Here is a 12,593-nt window from a genome sequence, read left to right as displayed (position 1 = left end):
CCCATATGGGATCCCAGTGCACTCAAGGTGAGGACTTTAGGCACTAGGCCACAGCGCTGGGCCCTATAGTTATTCTAAATTCTGATTTTTGAAATACCATTTATAACATTCTAATAAATTACACATAACATGAAGTCTGCCACTGTTGCCATTTTAAAGTGTACAGCTCAACAATATAAGCAGCATCATGTAACCACCCGTGCCATCCAGTTTTTCATCCTGCAAAAGTGAAACTGTGTACCCATTACACATTGGCATTGTTCTGAGTGTTTTATCCAATGAGTTTTGAGTGGTTCGAATGAGATGCTCTTTCAGCTTGATGTTAAAGTTGTGTAATGGATTCGGTGGTCAGTCTATGACTTCACACAATTTCCCTGTGCTGAGACCACACATCGAGGATCTTTGATTCCCAGACGGGGCTGCCCACAGAATTGGAGAATATTAATGTTGTTGAAAGCAGCTGAGTCAGTCACAGTAACCCTGACTTCACATGGGACATAAAACATGTGAATACTGATCATATGTTAACTTTCCAAATAGCTAGACTACAGAGAAAAATATGCTGATCAGCTCCTGTCTGGACGAGCCACTTTCACAAGAGTGAATGCATCAATCGGCATTCTGGTGCCAAGCTTAGGCTGTGTTGTTTACATTGGCACAGTCAAGACCACATTGGAAAGTGAAAGTTCAGGCCCACAAGGTCACGGGCTGAAAACTCAATTCCTAATGCAGCAGTATTGAGGGCTGGGGCCTGTAAGAGGTGATTAGGTCATGAGGGCTCAGTGGGTTTGTTACAAAACAAATTCAGTTCTCTCTGTTTCCCACCTCTCTCTCCTACCACTTGGTGGTACAGCGAGAAGATCCTCACTAGATGAGAATCCCTTGAGCACAGCTCTCCCAGCCTCCAGGCCAGTGAGAAGCAGATCTGCTCTCTGTGAGTTACCCAACCTCGGGCATTTTGTTACACCAACCTAAAGCAGACCAACACAGCCGCCTTCCCTGATGACACGGTGGCCACGCTGCTCAGATGGCTGTGTGTTCTTCACAAGTCATTTGACTTGAATCCACTCCAACCATTGTGATCACTCATTTCCTTTAAAGCGTTCATATGCACTATTCAATTATCCTATCAAAAATGTTGGCAGACAGGAATTTTATTGATTTGGGATTCTAGAATCTATCTCTTCTCTGTTTTTGAATATTTATCAAACTGTCAGGATTCTTTTAAGAACACTAAGAGTTGTTCTGTGAGCAGCTCTACCCATCCCTTTCATACTATAATGTGCAACTCAAACAGAACAGAAAAAGGAAAATGGCAAAGGTCAAATTCTCTTGGATAACAATTAGTTTCCCCAATCCACTCGCAGGCATGTGCAGATTTCTAGGTAGATCATACACTAGACAGCTCTTGGAAGAATCCCAGCACAGCGTTCGGAGGCCCACAGCTGGGAGACTGGACAGCAGGAAGTTGTGTGTGGTGGGCCACATCTACAACAGCAAACCCAAACACTTCCATTCTGATAACACATTAGCATCCCGCTTGCCAAAGGCTTAGAGAACTGCTGTTCACTGATCAACAACATTTCACTTAACATATGATAGTTAATACAATTCAGGGTCGAAGTGATCCATGTGAACTGGAGTTTAAAACTGCCAGGCATTTTCCCTCCTGAGACAAAACAGGATATTTCTGAAAGTTCTCCTCTAATTTTCCAGGCACTAAATGAGTGCCCAGCAGTTCAGCTCTAGCACCATTTACGGAAGTGAGCCTTGTATCCCACAAACATCTTGGGTCTCAGTCCCATGAGAAAGCCTTCACCTGTACTTCTTTTTTTATTTTTTAAGATTTATTTATTTTTATTGCAAAGTCAGATATACAAAGAGCAGAGACAGAGAGGAAGATCTTCCGTCCGATGATTCACTCCCCAAGTGACTGCAACAGCCAGTGCTGAGCTGATTCGAACCCAGGAGCCAGGAACTCCCTCCAGGTCCCCAACATGGGTGCAGGGTCCCAAGGCTTTGGGCCATCCTCGACTGCTTTCCCAGGCCACAGGCAGGAAACTGGATGAGAAGTGGGGCTGCCGGGATTAGAACCAGTGCCCATACGGGATCCCGGCACATTCAAGGTGAGGACTTTAGCTGCTAGGCCACGGTGCCAGGTTTACCTGCACTTCTTAAAAACTGGCTGTACACCTTGTTCCCTTGTTACCCTCTTCAGGTTTGATGAATTGCTGAACAAACCATAGGACCCAAGAAAACACTTTGCTGTCTGCCAGTTCATCATAGCAGAAGCTGCTCAGGAACAGTCAGGGAAGGAAGAGGGGACAGAGAGCTGCTGTTCATCTCTGGTCAATCCTTCTCCCAGCATCTAAGTGTGTTCACCAGCACACTCACCCCCCACTGTGTGGGGATTTTGTGGAGACTTCAATTTTAAATCAGTTGCTCCTTGACTCAGTCTCCAGCATGTCTCTCCTCCCTGCAATCAGGCCCATAACTGAGTTTCAAACCTCTAATCCCATGGTTGGGTCTCTGACTCCAACTTATGCCTTGGGATCTCTAATCGGCTCAGAAAATGTGAATGTTTTTCAGGCAACTCAAGTTCTAGGGTAATCAATTGTCCCAGCTTGTGAGACTATAGTTTAAAAGATTTATTTATTTTGGGTCGTTGTGAAGACTCAACTCCTCACATTGTAACCACTGGGTTCCCATATGGACATCAGTTTGTGTCCAGACTGTTCCACTTCCCATTCCAGCTTCCTGCTTGTGGCCTGGGAAAGCAGTCGAGGACGGCCCAAAGCCTTGGGACCCTGCACCCATGTGGGAGACCTGGAGGGAGTTCCTGGCTCCACAAATCAGGAGCAAGGCAAGCATGCCTCTCAATATTGCACTGAGCATTCTCCCAAGGCAAATAACCGAGAAAAATAAGCTATTATTCAGCTGGAAAGGAAGGAGCAAAATTATCTCTGTTCACAGATGATATGATCTTATATATAGAAAACCCTTATCAACTAAAGAATATAAGAATAAACAAGTTTGGGCCCAGCACAGTGGCCTAGCAGCTAAAGTCCTCACCTTGAGTGCGCTGGGATCCCATATGGGCACCGGTTCTAATACCAGCAGCTCTACTTCCCATCCAGCTCCCTGCCTGTGGCCTGGGAAAGCAGTTGAGGACAGCGCAAAGCCTTGGAACCTTGCACCTGCGTGTGGAAGACCTGGAAGAAGTTCCTGGCTCCTAGCTTCGGACTGGCTTAGCTCTGGCCATTGCAGTCACTTGGGGAGTGAATCATTGGACGGAAGATCTTCCTCTCTGTCTCTCCTCCCCTCTCTATATTTGCCTTTTCAATATAAATAAACTGAATCTTTGAAAAAAAAAAAAAAGAATAGGGCCCAGCGCTGTGGCCTAGTGGCTAAAGTCCTTGCCTTGCACATGCTGGGATCCCATATGGGCACCAGTTCTAATTCTGGCAGCTCCACTTCTCATCCAGCTCCCTGCTTGTAGCCTGGAAAAGCAGTCGAGGATGGCCCAAAGCCTTGGAACCCTGCACCTGCATGGGAGACCTGGAAGAGGTTCCTGGTTCCCGGCTTCGGATTGGCTCAGCACTGGCCGTTGCGGTCACTTGGGGAGTGAATCATCAGATGGAAGATCTTCTCTCTCTCTCTTCCTCTCTGTATATCTGACTTTGTAATTAAAAAAAAAAATCTTTTAAAAAAAAGGATAAACGAGTTCAGCAAATTTGCAAACTAGAAGATCAATATATAAAGATTAAGTACACTGGCAATAAACAATCCAAAAATGAAATTAAGAAAATAATTCAACTCATAACAGCATGAAAAAGCAAATATGTATAAGGAAATTCAACAAAGGAAGTCCAAGATTTATACACTTAAAACAATAAAGCATTGTTTAAAAGATTAAATATTTAAATAAATGGAAAACAATCTCATATTCACAAATTAGAAAACTTAATATCAGTCTGATAAGAATACTTTCCCAATACAGGTACAGATTGAGCATAAGCCCTATCATAATCCTAGCTAATTTTCCTGTAGAAATTAACTTGTTGTTCTTAAAATTCACCTGGAAATGTAAGGACTCCAGAAGAGTTAATATAAAACAACAATGTGTTGTACCTAAGTGAGTCATCACAGAAGAGCACAACCCACTAAGACTGGGAAGTCCTTTATTGCCAGCAGTGGAGAGGCAGCTCCTGGCTCAAAGACCTCTTGACCCTGAACTCAGAGTAGTGGGGTTTATAAAAGCAAAAACCACAAAGCGGGAAGGGTTTGGGGGACTGAGTTAATGCGGAACCACCTTAAGGATCAAACAATGAGTAACTTTTGAAGTCTTGGTTGCTGCACCAGGTGAAACTCATTTTCTTCCCAGTCATGCCTGAACAGCCTAGCCAGGGATTCAAGCATTCTTGCCAAGTAGGATGTAGTTTTCTCAGCCAGGTTACAGTCTTATGGGCTAAGAGGCACCGCACAGAAGATGGAGCCCAGCTCAACACAGAGGCCCTCAGATCAGGCCTGTTATTTCAGAATCCATTGAGACATTGAGGAACTGAGGACAGATTAAAAAAAAAAAATCAGTGAAAAGGGAAAAAACATTGTAGCATAGAGGTTAAGCTGCTGTTTGCAACACCAGCATCCTGTACTACTGTATCAGAATGCTGGCCCCAGCTAACATCTGAGGCCCAAGTTGGGCTTCGGATCTACAGCACTGTCAGATAAAATGTTTGTGGATTTTTTAAAAAGATTTCTTTCTTTTTATATGAAAGGCATATTTACAAAGAAAGGATAGAAGCATCCTTCACCCACTGGTTCGCTCCCCAAATAACCACAAAGGCCAGAGCTGAGTCGATCCAAAGCCAGAAGCCAGGATCTTCTTCTGGGTCTCCCATGCAGGTGCAGGGGCCTAAGGACTTGAGCCATCCTCCACTGCTTTCCCAGGTCATTGGCTGCAGTGGCCCTGGGAAGCAGGGGTGATGGATCAAGTTCCTGGTTCCTGCCACCCACACAGCAGTGCTGAATTGAGTTTCTGACTTCTCCAGGCTTTGACCAGGCCCCATCCAACTATTATAAGCATTTGGGGAGTGAACAGGCAGATGGATGCTTTGTTCCTGTGCTTAAAATAAAGAAAATTTAAAACAAAAATATTACATAGGTAGATTGCACGATTCATGAATTCTATCTCAAGATGCTGAGAAAATAGTTGTGAATACACATAACAAGTTCACCTCAAAGGAGAAAATATACAGAACATGAGCAGTGCTCAGAAGACCAGGCAATCAGGCACTGTAGGATTAAGATGGATGAAGTGGTGGGAGCTGTCAAGTACATGGGCAGAGGGCACAAGCAGGGCTCGAGCCTGCAGGCAACATGGAGCTGGGATAAGCTTGCAGCCTCCCAGACTATCGAGAGCCAGCCTTTGGATGGGCTCTGGAATCAAGTCTTGGAACCCTGAGAGTGGCCGAGAATCTATGATGTCAGCATCTGACCTTTGTGACACAGGCTCCTGGTGCTGAGAACTGCCTCTAGGGAACTGGACCCCAGCTTCCACTGGGGGGCGGCAATGCCGCCCCTTAGACCAAGTCTCCCAGAGGCTTTTTCCAGCTGGCCCTGTTGCTGCTGCTGCTGCTGTTGAGCCAGTGTCAGACCAAGCCAGGGGACATCAGCATTAGGGAGGACACAAGGTTAGGGGAATCAGAACAGCAGGACCGCTGGATGCTGAATCTTTAAGTCAAGATCAGGAGCACAAAAGCCTGTGCACCACAGAAGAGCTCCGCCTGGCTTAAAGAGGATCGAGGACAAGCTGAGACAAACCCAAGTGGCGGTAAGTCTAGGGTGACCAACGATGCTGGGGCAAGGAGTGGCATCGCCCCAGTAGGCTGACCGTGCTGTTGTTTCACTCAGGTGCCTTCAGCACTGAAGTGGTATACAACACACAGTGCAGGGAGTCCTCAGAGGTAAGCATTCACAGTCCCAGAACACCCCAGATGAGCCCCCAACTCCATGCCTTCATCCTGCCCTTCCTGCTTCTCCCCTCCCCACCCCTCCCCTTCCCTGGAGCATTTTGCCAGCTGTTCTGATGGGAAGCGGGCATGGATTTATGGTCTCAGTGAGATCCGCCTGGCACTGGGCACACGAGGCAGAGCTACACGAGGCTGAATCATCTCCACCAGCATCCCAAATCACTGTCTGTGTCTTTCTCTTCAGGTCCCACTGGCTGTAACCCCCTCCGACGACTGCCCCTTGGCTCCCAAGAGATAGATTTGCTTCTCCATCCCCACACATACCTCGTCAATGGCTGACTACAAAAAAGGGAGAGGCCGTTCTCAGCCCGAAGCTGCCGCCTGAGCCCCCAGAGGGCTGCGCGCCTGTCTGGCCCACCAGCGATCCCAAGCTGGGGCCACACTCAGTGCACAGGGGGTGCCTGGAGTTCTCTGTCACAGCTGCCCTTGGGAAAGCCTCACCCTTACGTCCCTGGTCCCTGGTGCAGTCAAGGCGATGCTGCCTCCAAGGAAGGAGCAGGTGCTGCTACAGAACGCCATCGTGCCTCCCAGGCACCACCCCCAGGACCTCTCACAGCTTGTGGACTCCCCTAACTGCAGCCTCCAGCCTGTCTCCCCCATCCAGTCACAGGCCCACCCCAAACCACCTGCCACTTTCTCTCCTCCTGCACGAGCCCATCCCCCTGCCCCCCAATTCTCTTCTTCTGACTCCAATTCAGATCTAGCTCCACCTCCCTCCTCCCCCTCCCTCCCCAGCTCCCCCACTTTCTTTCACCAGAATTCTCTCTCAGTCTCCCTCCAACGCTCCTCCTCTCCCTCCAGCCTCTTGCTCTACCCCTCTCCTCCCCTTACCCCCTCCTCTGCATTCTGTCAGCCCCAGAACTCCTCTCCCTGCTCACGTTCACGTGGCCAGACTCCCTCAAGGCCTGAAGACCAGCTGAGCTCCACGCTCCCTTCCCCAAGCCCCAGCCTTCCTTCTCCTGCTGCCAACTGTAACAGGAAAACATGGCACTGGCATCCTCAGCACAGGGACAACAGGTCTCCTGGGGAGGCAGGGGGATGCGTGGCAAGCGAGAGGGACCCTGCAGAGTTCAGGGACCCAGGGGCGCTTGCCCAGGCCCTGGTGGTCCACCTGGGGCACCGCCGCATCGCACACGACCTGCGGCTACTGCTTTTGCAGCGCCTGTGGCTAGGCAGAACTGGCAGGGCCCCAGTTGTGGAGTACCCCATATGCCTGGTGTGCCTCCGGCCCCGCAGCCCCTCATGCCCCGTCCCCAGATACAAGTCTGGCCCCCGGCTACTGGCCTTCCCCCAACTCCTGCCCTGTGGGCCAGGCCAGGAATCCGGGACACTTCGCATAGGCATTGGCTTCGGCCTCCGCCTGCCTCGGGGCCAGGCCAGGGCCTTACATCTGTTGCCAGAAAGAAGGTCGGGGCAAACAAGGGGCCAGGGCGAGGCCGGCCAGACCCATCAGCAACAAGCACGTGCATTTCCAGCCCGGGCAGACCCGGCCCCGGGCACACCGTCGTCCCAGGCCAGGAGCCACAAGTCTGCAAGCCTTCACTCACCAAACTCCACTCAATGTTCAGGGCCTCCCCTGCAGGCGCCAAAGCAGGCCGCTACCTCCCCAAAGGCCAGGCACCCTCCTATTCCAAGGAGGCCTGTTTCTTCAGAGTCCAGGCTCCCCAAGTCGCCAGTCTAGCTCTGGAGCCACGGAGGCTCCTGGGAGCAGCTCCTCCAAATCCCACCCTCCCCACCAGGCCCCAGATCTCACACCGTCCAAGAGATACCCTGAAGGGCTGGCTGGCCGGAAGTCAGGTGTGTGGTCCTGTCCTGAATCCTGGAAGCCCCCTGTGGAGTTTGCTGTCTCCTGGCTGAAGTGACCCCACTCAGCCTTCAGTGCATTCAATAAAAACCTGCCCCCGTGGAACACTTGTTTCTTCATAGGAGTGGGTGTGGGGGGAGCGCACACGAGCATGTGTGTGTGTGTGTGTGTGTGTGTGTGTGTGTGTGTGTGTGTGTATGTGTATGGCTGCTATTGTTGGGGGAGGGGATGCCAGTCTCAACAAAGCCTTCTGGGACCCCAAGATCAAAAAATAAAAAATGGGCCAAGCAGGTACCACATATCAGAGGAAGACAAGGAACCCACAAACTCCACTTACACACTGCATTCAACACTGTGGTGGCCCTTCCATGAAGCCACTGAATTGTCCTCCCCCCGACCCGGGACTTCCTCTGGCATGCCATAAGCTCATTTCCGGGGAAGCAGGGAGGTCCCCACATAAGCCCAGACGGCTGCAGGCCCCCACGGGAGGGGGAGCAGGAGGGGTCAGCGATGGAAAACACCTGCCAGGAGAGCCATGACAAAAGAAGGGCCCAGGGCCTGCTCTTCTGGGAGTGGCGGTGACTGTCACCTCCGCCCAGTCAAGGCTAACAGTGGCTTCCTCATTCCAGCAAGCAGTGGGCTTGGGGAGTGAATCCAGGACTGTGCTGAAGAAAGGTTCGGTGGTCTCTGGCATGCGCACTTCCACACATCACCTCCTCACTCAGGCAAATGGAAAGTGTGGGCTTGCGGGAGTTGGCCTGCCGCTCTTGAAGTGACAGTGGCCCTCACTTCGGGAAACTGCGGACCCGCGATGTCCTCCCTAAACCCCAACTCCTCCACCCGCCCCTCTTGCCAGGCACAAAAATGGCGGAGGCGCTGGCAGAACAGCCGCGGCGAAGCAGAGCCGTGCGCCGCGTTAGTGCTGACGCGTAGCGCCGGGCTGCGCTTGCGCGGAGAGCGCTACAGGACAGGTGCGCGTGCGCAGTGCGCGTCTGCGGAACCGAGTTTGCCGGAGCCGAACGGAGATACCGGTACCTAAGGGCGGGGTAGGAGCTGGTAACCCCGAGAGCGTGAGAGCGGAGTCTAGGCTGTCCGGGCGGTGGTGACTTCAACAGCGACCAGGACAGTGGCCCAAGGCCCGACGCGGCATGCCCTGAGTGCCGCACTGCCGGCGGGATGGGCCGGCGCCGGGCCCCAGAACTGTACCGGGCCCCGTTCCCGCTTTATGCGCTTCAGGTGGACGCCAGCACCGGGCTGCTCATCGCTGCCGGCGGAGGAGGTGCTGCCAAGACAGGCATTAAGAATGGCGTGGTGAGAGCGCAGGACCCCTGGGGCTAGGGAAACTGCGGGATGTCCGGGGGTCACGGGGGAGTCGGGGCGGGAGCCGCCGCGTAATGAACGCCCAGACGCTGCATCCATCCGCTAAACGTTCTTGGAGGGCGGTTAGAAGACTGCTCTGGCAGAGTGAAAGCTGCCCCCAGCACTGCGCGACGCAGGAGGAGCTTTGGTTGGGTCCAGATGGGAACTACTCGACGGGCTGACCCTGGCCTTGTCTGGCAATCCAGATAGCCCACGTGTCGTTCTTTTAGCAGTAGTGCAAGCGCGGCTTTGGACCTTTTGTGCTAGGTTCCTGCACTCCTGTGAGAGTGCGTGGGTCTGTTGTATTAGCCGGAGGGTCTTTGCGAGCATTCAATGAAGGGGAGAAAGGGGCCTTGAGGCCGAGCGCTTCGAACCAGGAAGTGCGGTAGGCAGGAGGAGAAGTCCTTACGCTGTGGGTTATATGCTGTTCACCAACCTGGATGCCCTCGTGCACACCCCTGAACCTTGTTCCTCCCTCCTCCGTGGGGTTGCTTCCCCCCACAGCACTTTCTGCAGCTGGAACGGATTAACGGGCAGCTGAGTGCCTCTCTGCTGCACTCCCATGACACAGAGACAAGAGCCACCATGAACTTGGCCCTGGCAGGTAACATCCTGGCAGCAGGGCAGGATGCCCGCTGCCAGCTCCTGCGCTTCCAGGTCCATCAGCAGAAGAGCAACAACAAGGCGGAGAAGGCAGGTGAGGCATCCGCCTTCCCTGTGCAAAAAAGTCCTGAAAATTAGTAAGATCCCTGTCCTCAAGGGGCTGGGAAGAAGTGGGGCTTGGATTGCCTGCCGGAAGCTGTGGGTATCCCTGACCTGGAAACAGGGGCCAACACGACTTGCAATAGGAGCTTGGAACCTGGTAAACTGTTTTGCAGGTTCCAAGGAGCAGGGCACTCGACAAAGGAAGGGAGCTTCCCCGACAGAGAAGAAACCGAAAAGTGAAACCCAGCGTGAGGGGGTGGAACTCCGGGTAGAGAATTTGCAGGCGGTCCAGACAGACTTCAGCCCTGATCCACTGCAAAAAGTCGTGTGCTTCAACCATGATAATACGCTGCTTGCCACTGGAGGGACGGATGGCTATGTTCGGATCTGGAAGGTGTGGGTGTGGGGGGTGGTGGTGAGGGAGGATGCGGGTCACTCATAGCCAAGTGAAAAGCACCATCAAGGGCTACTTGTGGCGTCCTGGGAGCTTAGAAGGGAAGTGGGCCGAGCAGCCATGAGGAGACATGCAGGGGGGGCAGGGTGCTTAGGCTGGGAACCTGAGCTAACCCTGCTGGTGGCTGCAGGTCCCCAGCTTGGAGAAAGCAGAGGAGTTCAAAGCCCATGAGGGAGAGATCGAAGACCTGACTCTGGGGCCGGATGGCAAGGTGAGAAAGAGTGTATGTGGGGCCTGTAGGGTAGAAGGGAGAAAGGTGGTGGTAAGGCTGAAGCTGCTTAAGTAGATGCTCTAACCACCCGTGCTGGCCCCTTCGTTCCTGACCAGCTGGTGACTGTGGGCTGGGACTTCAAGGGCTGTGTGTGGCAGAAAAATAAGCTGGTGGCCCAGCTGCACTGGCAAGAGAATGGACCCACCTTGGCTACCACACCTTACCGCTATCAGGCCTGCAGGTATGTGCACTCCCAGGGGAAGGCTGCAAGGGGCACAGCCCACCTGCACTGGCAGGGGATGGGAGAATGCAAGTGGGGAGGAACGTGGCCTGGCCTGGCAGGGGGGATGGTTGGGCAGGGCCCAAGGAGCTGAATAGCCCCTCACTCGGCCCCCAGGTTTGGGCGGGTCCCAGACCAGCCTGCTGGGCTGCGGCTCTTCACCGTGCAGATTCCCCACAAGCGCCTGCGCCAGCCTCCGCCCTGCTACCTCACAGCCTGGGATGGCTCCACCTTCCTGCCCCTTCGCACCAGGTCCTGTGGCCAGGAAGTCGTCTCCTGCCTCAGTGTCAGGTGTGAGACAGCAGGACCGGGCCAGGTTGGGGGTGTGAGAGGGAGCTGGGGAGACAAGTCCTGCCTGGGTGAGGGCTGGTGTGGGTGATGAGGGTGGCATGGTCTTCCCCAGCCTCCAGGATAGTGAGCACTTTCTTCTGTGTTGCAGTGAATCGGGCACCTTCCTGGGCCTGGGCACGGTCACTGGCTCTGTGGCCATCTACATAGCTTTCTCCCTCCAGGTAATGGGTAGAGGAGGGCCTAGGCCTATGGGAGGACTGAGGCCTCCCTGTTCCCTGAGTATGCAAGGAGAGGCAGGCCCAGCCTGTGGAGGGAACTCTAGGGGTGGGGAACAGGGTGGGTAGGGAACTTGTTTTCCAGCAGGAAGCCTTTCAAGGGGTCTTCCCTTACCACCTTGTCTTCCCACCCACAGCGCCTCTACTACGTGAGGGAGGCTCATGGCATTGTGGTGACAGATGTGGCCTTTCTGCCTGAGAAGGGTCGTGGTCCAGAGCTCCTAGGGTCTCATGAAACTGCGCTGTTCTCTGTGGCTGTGGACAGTCGTTGCCAGCTGCACCTGCTGCCCTCACGGCGTGAGTCACTGGGGCAGGGGCCACAGATGCTATGGCTGTAGCTCTGTATGCTCTGCTTGGGTAGGGTGGGGAGGCTTCTTCAGGCCCCCCAGGCCCCTTTGCCCCTGACCTCTCCCCTTGCTGCCCACAGGGAGCGTTCCTGTGTGGCTGCTGCTCCTGCTGTGTGTCGGACTCATCATTGTGACCATCCTGCTGCTCCAGAGTGCCTTTCCGGGTTTTCTTTAGCCTCCCTGCCCCCGAGGGATCAGGGGTCTGGACACTGGCACCTTCCTGAGCTGAGTGGGTGGTCTGGGCGCCCGCTGCTTGCCCCATTGGGTCGACAGCTGAGGTGCCTCTAATGAGACTGGAGCATTGCCTACCTGTCCCAGTAGGCTTGGCTGTGACGCTGTGCCACTCTAGATCCTGGAAGCAGTGCCTTGGCCACCTATGGCTCCACCCCAGGATGGTGATGTTTGAGGCTTAGGCCACACTGTGGGCCTCCTGGCCCTCGTCAGCGTGCCAGAAGCTCCAGAGTTGAGCTTGTCTTTGCTCCAGGAACACGTGAAGATGCCCAAGACCCGGAGTCGCTGCCGTCCTTCCCACCACAACTGTTTCTCCACCTCTGCTGTTGGTCTTGGGGCCAGATGTTCTCATAGAGCTCCCTGGCTTTTGCTGGGGCAGGGACTAGCCTGGTACTTATTGTTGGAGCACGAAGGAGTAAAAGCAAAGTCTAGGTAATGCTCTGTGGTTCAGGTGGGCAGCGCCAGCCAGCCAGGCTAGATGTGCCAACAAGTTCCTGCATGGTCTACCCTAGGCTTGAAGGAAGGGAAAATGAACCTGGATCGCTGAGCCGGAAAGTTGGTGTTTAATTAAAAGGGAAGGCTGAACCAGCCCCAAATGGAACCC

At 53.4% G+C, this 12,593-nt stretch overlaps 2 protein-coding genes across 5 annotated transcripts; both read left to right on the top strand.

Annotated features, from left to right (window-relative positions):
• The first annotated feature begins 6,507 nt into the window (after window positions 1–6,507).
• PRR30 (proline rich 30) lies at window positions 6,508–7,713 on the top strand. The gene has a single exon (XM_040992844.1). It carries the CDS (start codon window positions 6,508–6,510, stop codon window positions 7,711–7,713), a length of 1,206 nt encoding a protein of 401 aa, XP_040848778.1.
• A 1,110-nt stretch (window positions 7,714–8,823) lies between these two features.
• PREB (prolactin regulatory element binding) lies at window positions 8,824–12,590 on the top strand. 4 transcript variants are annotated; one of them, XM_040992958.1, is made up of 9 exons: window positions 8,825–9,147; window positions 9,700–9,892; window positions 10,074–10,294; window positions 10,485–10,565; window positions 10,682–10,806; window positions 10,963–11,136; window positions 11,285–11,357; window positions 11,549–11,708; window positions 11,839–12,590. In XM_040992958.1, exons 1-9 carry the CDS (start codon window positions 9,013–9,015, stop codon window positions 11,931–11,933), a joined length of 1,257 nt encoding a protein of 418 aa, XP_040848892.1. In that variant the 5' UTR covers window positions 8,825–9,012; the 3' UTR covers window positions 11,934–12,590. The 4 variants fall into 4 exon arrangements, with proteins under 4 accessions (XP_040848894.1, XP_040848895.1, XP_040848892.1 ...); XM_040992960.1 differs by lacking the exon at window positions 11,549–11,708 and having other exon boundaries at window positions 8,824–9,147; XM_040992959.1 differs by lacking the exon at window positions 10,963–11,136.
• Window positions 12,591–12,593: the final 3 nt, after the last annotated feature.

This window comes from Ochotona curzoniae, unplaced genomic scaffold, assembly GCF_017591425.1.
Source record: "Ochotona curzoniae isolate NIBS_2020 unplaced genomic scaffold, NIBS_Ocur_1.0 contig_883, whole genome shotgun sequence".
In the NCBI taxonomy this organism is placed as follows: Eukaryota; Metazoa; Chordata; class Mammalia; order Lagomorpha; family Ochotonidae; genus Ochotona; species Ochotona curzoniae.
Note: the sequence above shows the minus strand (reverse complement) of the source record. Positions and strands in the feature narration are given on the sequence as shown.

Bases quoted from the DNA above. Each gene is read 5' to 3' on its own strand.
- PRR30 (XM_040992844.1), top strand. From the start codon at position 6,508: ATGCTGCCTCCAAGGAAGGAGCAGGTGCTGCTACAGAACGCCATCGTG.
- PREB (XM_040992958.1), top strand. From the start codon at position 9,013: ATGGGCCGGCGCCGGGCCCCAGAACTGTACCGGGCCCCGTTCCCGCTT. The intron at 10,566-10,681 runs GTGAGAAAGAGT...GTTCCTGACCAG, and splicing joins CTCTGGGGCCGGATGGCAAG to CTGGTGACTGTGGGCTGGGA. The intron at 11,709-11,838 runs GTGAGTCACTGG...TGCTGCCCACAG, and splicing joins GCACCTGCTGCCCTCACGGC to GGAGCGTTCCTGTGTGGCTG.